This window comes from Geospiza fortis, unplaced genomic scaffold (assembly GCF_000277835.1).
Source record: "Geospiza fortis unplaced genomic scaffold, GeoFor_1.0 scaffold298, whole genome shotgun sequence".
In the NCBI taxonomy this organism is placed as follows: domain Eukaryota; kingdom Metazoa; phylum Chordata; class Aves; order Passeriformes; family Thraupidae; genus Geospiza; species Geospiza fortis.
The window spans coordinates 236,067-244,909 of record NW_005054506.1 but is presented as its reverse complement, the minus strand read 5'-3'; the positions used below and the strand labels follow the sequence as shown (position 1 = coordinate 244,909).

Genomic DNA, 8,843 nt, shown 5'->3' with positions numbered 1-8,843 from the left:
TGTCCAACAAGATAAACTACTAGGGGAGAAACTGGACAAAAATTATCTGTTGTAGAGCTGACAATGATTTGTATGCAAATCACATTTTAATCAGGTAATGTGCAGGACTGCGAAATGGCTGAGTTTTCATTAATTGATTAGAAGAAGACTAATTAGCTGTTTCAGTCGTCAGTTTGGAGACATTTTCACAGACTATTTTTTTAATAGTCTGTTTATTTGGAAAATCTGTCTTTGCATAATTCAATCACAGACATGGTACTCATAATCCAAATTTGTTTCAAGAGGCCTTCAGTGGACCTTGATGTCATTCCTGCAATATCTGTCATTCCTCTGTCAGCAGTAAATGGCAATGAGCAGAGCCAAAGCTGATCCTTGAATCAGGACAGTTGGCAAAGCAAAGTCTTGTTCTGATGTGTAAGTTGTTGATGTGATTTTGCAATGATAGTGTTAGCAAACCGTGGCAATGTAAATGGTTTAACTTTTAGCAAACTGTGGCAATGTAAATGGTTTAACTTTTAAGTTCTCATTTTCCTTCAATTTTCCATGAGGGCACTAATCAAACTAATGTTTTGTGCAGGTCAGGAGTGACAGGTTTTTCTCAGGGCTCGCTGGGAGCTGACAGTGGGCAGTATTTATTAACAGTGCCTGCAATAATCTGTCAGCTAAATGGAGGATTGGAGATTTTCATAGCAGAAACAGATAAGTCTTTGCAGGAGATTTTCCTCAAATGATCAGTGTCTTAGGCCCAATGCACATAATTTTTTCCATAGAATAATATTCCTTATGTAATAGATTACTGTTGACGAAAAGTGTGAGATGTTTTCAGAGGAGAAGCAGTATCTCATTGCAGATCCTATGTTGCATCTTTCCTTATAGCTTTGAGAATAAATGGGTGTAATGTATTAGAACTTGTAAAGCCATCTGAAACAATTGCCTCCTGATGGGGCAGCAGTGCCTCCTGACCAGCGCTGCTGGATAGTGCCTCACCTGCCCATGTGGGCCCTGCCAGGCTCACCTGGAGCTTCTGACAGTAATGCTTACGGATTGATGTATTCCCGGAATGTTCACAGGGCATTGCCTGCATTCGTTCCTTAGTTCTCTCATCTTGCACACCCAGGGGGGTTCTGTGTTCTGTGCATTTTGTCTGTATAAATTCTTGGTGGCTGTGGCAGTTCAGTTTTGGGTGTTTCATGCCTTCCTCAGCCACTGATAGGAGATGAATTATGTTGATTCCTGGTTTGAAAATAAGCATGACTTGGTAGATTTCTAAATGCCAAGATCTCTAGAAGCTGTAAAATTGTGTATTGTTGAGAGTACCTTACAACTGTTGCTAATAATAGATTAGCTAATAATATGACAGCTTTTAATAATACAAGATTTGAAAGATGGATAGTAATGCCATATCTCCCTGGGTAGGACTGAGCAAAGGCTTGAGGAAAAGTCAATCTTCACAGCTGGAGCAATTACTTGTTAGGTGTTAGCTACAGCCTCAGCAGAAATCTGCTGTGAACACACAGAGAGCTGTAGCCGGTCTGGGAACCTCAGGGATGCTCAGTCTGTCGGATGGGATGATTGATGTCTAGCCCAGCCCTGTCACTTCTTGTGTGATTCACAAAGTACCCCAAAACACAGGTGACATTGCTGATAAATCAGTAAACTCAGATGTACTCTGAACTCACTGCTAATTCAGCATTCCTAATTCTTACCTGCCCAGACCAAAGCTATATCCCTGAACTTTCCAAAGTGTGAAGGACCTCCATGATACCTTCAAGATTTCCATGGTCCCCAAATGCCATTTCTGCAAGATTTGTATGAACTGAGCTTTCCTCAGCTTGCTCTGTCAGCCAGGCATGGGAAATGAGGTGCACTGTTGTACAGGGGCTGGAGATAAAATTGCCTAAGCAAAGAAAATCAACTGAAAAATATGGTTAATATATTGGTCCAGTATAAACTGGTAGTTTTGATGGTTCCAATAATTATTTCTGAGACTGTGCTAAAGGATAACGTGTGTGTCCTTGTATATTTGTGCATGTTTGTGAAACCAAATGACAGGTTTGTTCTGTTTTCGTTTTTTTCCAGAATTATCGATCAGCGATTTGAGAAAGTTTCATATTTTGTCTTTGGAGATTTCAACTTCAGACTGGATGCCAAAGCAGTAGTAGAGGTAGGACTTCTCTTTTTCTTCTGTTGTACACCCTACCAGGTTGGATTTATCTTTTTTTTTCCCTGTAGAAAACCTAAAGGTGACTTGACAAAATTATGTTGATATTGACATCAGACTTGCCCAAGACTGCTTCTAACAGGAACATCCAACAAGTAACTAACATTGTGTGGTTGTGACTCTTGCCATCTCCTTATAGCTCACAGTGAATCAGAATAATTGCCTGCAAACAGAGGAAGTGCTGCATTACCTTCCTACTCTGAGGAAAAAAACCAGGCATTTCCTCAATGTCTGTGGTAGAACTCCACACTTTAAAAGTACAGGCAGTCATCAGTACAGACCTTTGTGCTGGTAGCATCTTGATGTGGAAGGGTGACCAGGAGATTTGCATAAAGCCAAAATAATGTACTAAACTTTTTTCATTATAAGTTCAGATAACCTTGACCTGAATGCTGAAGCTCCAGGTAAAGGGGGTGTCAGAAATAATACCCAGATTGAAATGGGTATTTAATCTTATGGTTTTCACACTTTAATTCTCTGAGGTACTGCAATGTCTTTTTGGTGTCCTTGAGGGTAGGCATGCATCTTTTGAGCCAAAAGTTTTTATTTTGTAAATCTAACTGTGGGAAATGTGCTGTGTGCCAAAGGCTGGCATCCCCCCATTCAGGTGCAGTGCTGTTCCCCTTCCTTACATGATCAGTAATCCATCTGTTGAAAAACTGGAGTTCGATGTTACAACATTTCATATGGAACTAATCGCTTCTTCTTGGAATCTTTTCTGTAGTGCAGTCAGTCAGCCAAGAAGCTTAAAGCATAGTTGAAATGAAAGTCAAGTCACTAATTCAGAATATGCAGCTTCATACTGCATACGCTAAGGGTCAAAACGTGCTCTGCTACCCTGTGGCTGCCATAGTTATCATCAATGTTCAGAGATCACTCGATGGTGATCACTTCAAAGAACTGTTATGCTTTTTCTCTTCATTAGTGGTGTGATGGTGTTACTGAGGATGTTGCTGTCTGAGAACCCCTGTCAGTCACACTGCAGCAGAGCTACCTCCTGCATTCAGTACTGATGAAAGATGCTCCAAGCTTTTCCTGACTCACATACTGCCAGCAGTCTGCAGGACTGAAACTGCAGAGGGTGTTTGCTTTAGTACCAATAGATTAAGATTTCTATGTTTATATCTGTCAGTTTCAAAATCATCCCCATCAAACAAAATAGTATCACTAGCCCCAAATGATGGAAACTGCGTGAGCTGCAGAGCAAGTAGGATGAGCCCAGAGGTTTCTGAGCCTGACACAGTACTCTGCACCTTGAGAGTGTTTTACCCCTACTGGTTTATGTTGCTGCATGTGACCACAAAAGGTGTAATTCGAAGATGAATCAAATTCATTTTCACAATCTTCCTACCTAAGATGCAAGCCTGTGTGAGTCTACAAAGCACTAGAATTATACAGATTTTCTGTTGGGGTTTTTTTTGAGAAGTAACATACCCCAGTAATCAGAACTTCATCCAGCTACTCTGCAATGTTAATTAAGCATATTAGAAGCTGATTCAGAAACTTCCAGTTTATACATGGACAGCTAAAGTCACAGTAAGTTTGTTTTGTAGTGTTTTGTACTTGGTGTAGTTTATAAATCTGTATGTCAGCAGACCCCAGAGCTGTAAGAAAGAGTTGTCTGATGTGTCTGGGACTGCCTTTGGACAGTCCTGAGAGAGTTAATAGTCAGAGTATAGCACTGGCAGTGAGGGCTGGCTCCTGAGTGACAGATCCATTCCTAAAGTATCATTTGGAAGGACAGAGCTATAGGCCACCTCTAGAGGGGATTGCACTAGGTAGGACTCGGTGGTCTGATTGTGTCTAAGATCCAGGCCCAAATCACCTCACGGAGTAGCTTGCGAAGGGTGTGACTCAAAGATGCTGTGACCATGGCCATGTACAGCTGGCAGCGGCAGCACAGGAGCAGGCAGAGGTGCTTCTGTCCCAGACGCTCAGTGCCAGCCCCAGGGAGAGCCTGTGCTCAGCTGGGAACCTCCCACTCCAAAGGCTGTCCCAGTCCCTTCTGGTACTTAAACGTGTGCCCATGCAAATGGATTTTAACCACTCTTTGGACTATTCAGCAGCAGAGTTAATACTGGGAAGTGTAAGGGTTAATCCATTGACCTGTCATCTTTGTGTACGTTACTAAATTTATCTCTGCTTTTCTTGCTGACCTTTTGAATTCCCTCTTGAGACCACAGCTGCTGAACGTTTGAACACTGAGATGCTACAAGCAATACTTGTGTAAATGCAGACTGTGCTTACAGCAAACATAAAGAATAAAGTGTGTTTGTAAATAACTTCCCAATTAAGCCATTTAAAGGGAGAATCTGAGAGCTGTTCAGAATGTAGAGTCCAGACCCTGATGTACAGTGTCCTAAATCAGATGCAAAAAATGTTGTGTATATTAATTCATAATTAATAGACTATAAATCATTAAAATGTAATTTATTGAACACTTATGGGAGCCTTAATTTAAAGTCACATTGATTTCCTTGCTAGGAAAATCTGCTTTCCTGTTGTTGGAGTCATGCAGGGGGAGGTTGTTACTGGCACACGGGCAATGCCAGGCGCTGTTGCTGAGGCAGCACCAGTGAATTTTCCAGGTGTGTTTGCTGGTCAGTTCCTGGCCTGCCTGGGCAGCATCACTGGGGGCAGGTCCCAGCACATCCCACCGGGACTGTGCAGCCGAGCGGGGGGCCAGGCTCTCGCTCTGAGGAAGGTGAATGCCAGTGCTTTATCACTGTAGAACATCCAGAAGATCTTCCGTGAGAGTCCAGCCTTTTGAAGGACACCACCCTGCTCCAGCCACCAAAAATAACCCGTGTAGTTACAAAATGTGTTTACTAAGGCAGTAACTGCAGAAGAAAGATCTACATTTCCTTGGGTTTTGGTCACTCTAAGATGTGCTGTAAGACCTGAATCTTCTGTCTGACAGCCAGGTAAATTCACTTAATCTTATATTGGCAAAGCTGGCTGAGGATTTGCTGCTGTTTAAATTCAAAGTTTTGCCTACTGATATTTTTTTTAAATGCTAGACTTTTTTGGGTGTTACAGCATTCTGATTATTTGCCCACTGCTTTCAGATACCTTCCAGCACCTCTATTCCCAGCTCATGTGGAAGTGTTTGCAACATAATAAAAAAAAAAAAAAATTAAAAATTTTAACATATTAAAAATTCACAAATTCAAGCCTGCCCAGGCACTGTGCTGGAACTTGAAGCTGCTTCTCTCCTGTATCCTGCCCCAGCCCAAAGCATCTCAGCTCCCAGCTGTGGCTGTGCTTGTCCAGAGGAGTATTTCTTCTTCTGTCTGTGGGCCAGTTTACCACTCTTGCTCTGTTTTAGTTACCATTCAAATGTTTTAGGTGGGTCTAGACCAAGGAAGAGTATTTTTTCACTCAGCTGGCCATACTAACAATCTGTATTAATCTCTGAGAATTACTTTATTTTAATATTTAAAGAAGTTATTCATTGAATCTCCATACTAGAAGTCTTCCTCGTGCAATATGTCCATTTTAGGAAGGTATAAACAGGCTTAAGAAACTGAGCTTATTTTGACTGTTTGGGAGTAAAGCCCTCTTTCTGAGACTGCTGATTCAGGAGTTTCTTGGAAAAGTACCTTGTAGTTCCAAGAAAGAATTTAAAATTGTGTGCTCCTCAGTCCCAAGAATGGCAGCTCAGTAACGAGTTCAGTTTGTCAGGCTTTAGGAGAAAGTCACATTAATCACAAAATCCATTTGCTCAAGGTAAACCATAGCCTTGCCTTGTATCCAGGAAAAAATGGGAAAAAACCTTTTTCTTCGTTACTAAAGCCTTGTTAGGGTTGGTGGCAGCTTGGTAAGCTGGAGAGGGATTAAGTGTATCATATATGAAAATTTATAAAGGTAGCAACAGAAGTGGTGTTTCAGGTTTCCAGACATTTTGGCCTACAAAAAGCTTTCAAGCTCTACCTGCAGAAAAGAAAAGTTATGTCCTCATCTTAGAATTAACCGTGTCCACTCTGTGTGCTCTGAGGGTTATAGTCAACCAGAATATTTCCTTCCTAGACTTCTGCCAAGCAGCCCTTTGATAAGCCAGGACTGGAATTGCTGATTAAATGTTTTTTAAAAGGTAATAACTGCTCATAAGAATTTACATGTCTGACTCCATCATTCACTTGCAGTGTGCCTCTCTGCCACCTCTGACCATGTGATTTTATATTATCTGATCAAACAGGAACAACTTCATTCTGGCATGACTTTTTAGCTGCCACTGTATTGCAAATGCTGCAGTGAATCACATAATTTCCATTTGATCATGCTGTCTTGGCACAATGTGGTCTTTAATTCTGAGCAAGCCAGTGGGGGTATGGTGTCCTTTATCCAGCGTGCTGGTGCCAGCAGAACTTGAAGGAGCACTCCTGGCACTGCCACAGTGTGTGCCTGCAAAATGGGGACCTCTTCCTCTGAGACGTCACTCGCTCTCTTTTGAACAAACATCTCTTGTTCAAAATAAAAGCTGATGAACATCTTTTCACGTCTGAATAACTGATTTAGATCTTACTCAAATCTGAAGAAATATTTTAAGTTGAAATTGTTTCATCCTATGCATTGGACACTAACAAGGGTCCTTGCAAACTCCAGCCAACAAATGACCCATTAGTAATTGTCATGAAAAAGATTAATAGTTAATTAGACAATTATCACTGATTTGAAAAGCTGATTCAAGTGAGATAGTCAGGTGATGGATGGATGTGGAGACTTAATTATCTCCTCCTTGGTGCAGATGTGCTTCCCTGGACAGAAACAGGTCACCTGTCAGGATGAGGCTCTTGCTCTCCTCGTGCATTCAGGAGACACCACCAACCACCTGGCTGTCTTGTCAGGTGCAAATATTTGTGTGTGTGTATATTTTTTAATCTAAGTAATACCTGCAGAAGATGTTTTGAATGCATCAGGAAAAGGGCATGAAAGAATTGCACAGTCTTGTTGTTACAAAGACAGCAATATTTTATTTTTTTTTAATTCTGACTAATTTTGCTTTGAGAAACCAATAAAGTTCCTTGGCATTAAAAATACTGACATGGCATATAAAGCAAGTGTATGTAGTTGTGGGCATAGTCAGTCGTGCCTCCCTATTCCGAACCAGATTGTTACCTTTCCTGGGCAGTGGTAGTGTGCAGGTGCCCACGTATCCACTTGGGATATCAGGTGCAACCGTTGAATTCATGGCCAGGTGCTGAGCTCCGGGACGTCCTGCTCCATAGTGGCTGGTAGTTTAAAACTGTGACAGGGTCCCCTTCCTCCTGCGGTAAAGTGATACTAAACTATTCTTGTAAGAGAAAAAACACATTACTTTATTTCTGAGATAAACCAGCACATCATGGAATAAATCAATAGCTTACAATTTTCACGTTGTGTTTTCATTCCAGTTAGGAAAGCATGTAAAATCCTGGATTGGTTTTATGATCTCAAACAGTTTGCTGTAAATAACTTCCTCTCATAAAGATTTTAACTTTTTTACAAGCTCAAATGTTTCTAGGAAATGCTGGAAACAGCATCCTTTGTAAAAGGAAAGTGTAATAAAGACTTGTTAAATTAAAATGCATACCACTTCAGTTCTAATAAGGAGAGCTTTATTAATGTAGGTAAATTGCAGCAACACATCTGAGGCACCTGCTAAATGTTCATTATAAATTACTCTCATAGACATTGTGATGAGTTTTATATTGTAGCCAGACTTAGAAAGGCATGCAGATTACTTCCCTGAGGGACTGGATATATTTACTTAACAGTGTAGTTAATTGCGATTATTTATTTTCCAGTGATTGTAAATGGCCTCTGCGTTAAAGGTACATGTGGCTGCTAGGAATTATTCAATTACCTCTCTTCTTAGTAGTCTAAGGCAAACCCAAGCATGGATTCCCAGAGGCCAGACAGCAGTGTATTAACTCAGTCTGCCCCACAGCTTTCTGCTGGGGCCAAGCTCTATAGCCATGAGTCCTCTCTACAGAGCAAGCTTGAGAAATGCTCATTACCCTGAAGCTGATTTTTTGACATCTTTCATTCCATACTGATGCTGCCACACGTATTGGCAAGATTCATAGGAGGTTAATTAAATCCATCTTCAAAACAACGAGGGGCCAATGAGCCATATCCCCGTTGCAACAGTAAATTAAATGATGCAATTGTTTCTACTTCCATCATAGATAAGGGGAGAGATGAGTGAATGGATTGTTCTCTGGCTGCCTCCTCAGGGCCCCAGAGGATCTCCGAGCATGTGGTCATAAACCTGCTTTTAATTTGTGGCTGCAGGAAGGGATGGCCCTGCTATCAGCAGGCAGAGGTCCCGCACGGCGTCATCGTGTGAAGGATGACACGGTGAAAACGGCGCCTCTTGGCAGCAGCGCCGGCAGCTCCTCCAGCCTCAGATGCAAATTAACACAAACGCGGTGACAAAGCAGAACGGAAAAGATGATACGTTCATCAAACTTGGCACTGCCTGCTCCGTAATTAAAACGTACACAAATTAAATACAATTATCTCGTGCTTTCTGATAGGGCTGGGCGTCATTAAGCTAATGAATTCCGCGGCCTGTGCCGCGGCCCCGCTCGCTGTGCGGCGGCAGCTGTGCCCTCAGCTGGCAGGGACAGCGGGGACA

The 8,843-nt window shown here is 41.8% G+C and overlaps 1 protein-coding gene across 4 annotated transcripts in view; it reads left to right on the top strand.

Annotated features, from left to right (window-relative positions):
- The window catches only part of INPP5A (inositol polyphosphate-5-phosphatase A), a 193,535-nt gene that overhangs the window by 133,318 nt on the left and 51,374 nt on the right, over window positions 1-8,843 (top strand). For all 4 annotated transcript variants that reach the window (XM_031063467.1, XM_031063465.1, XM_014310273.2 and 1 more), the window contains exon 9: window positions 2,080-2,164. In XM_031063467.1, the coding sequence (XP_030919327.1) occupies window positions 2,080-2,164 (85 nt within the window). The remainder of the gene's footprint in view (window positions 1-2,079; window positions 2,165-8,843) is intronic.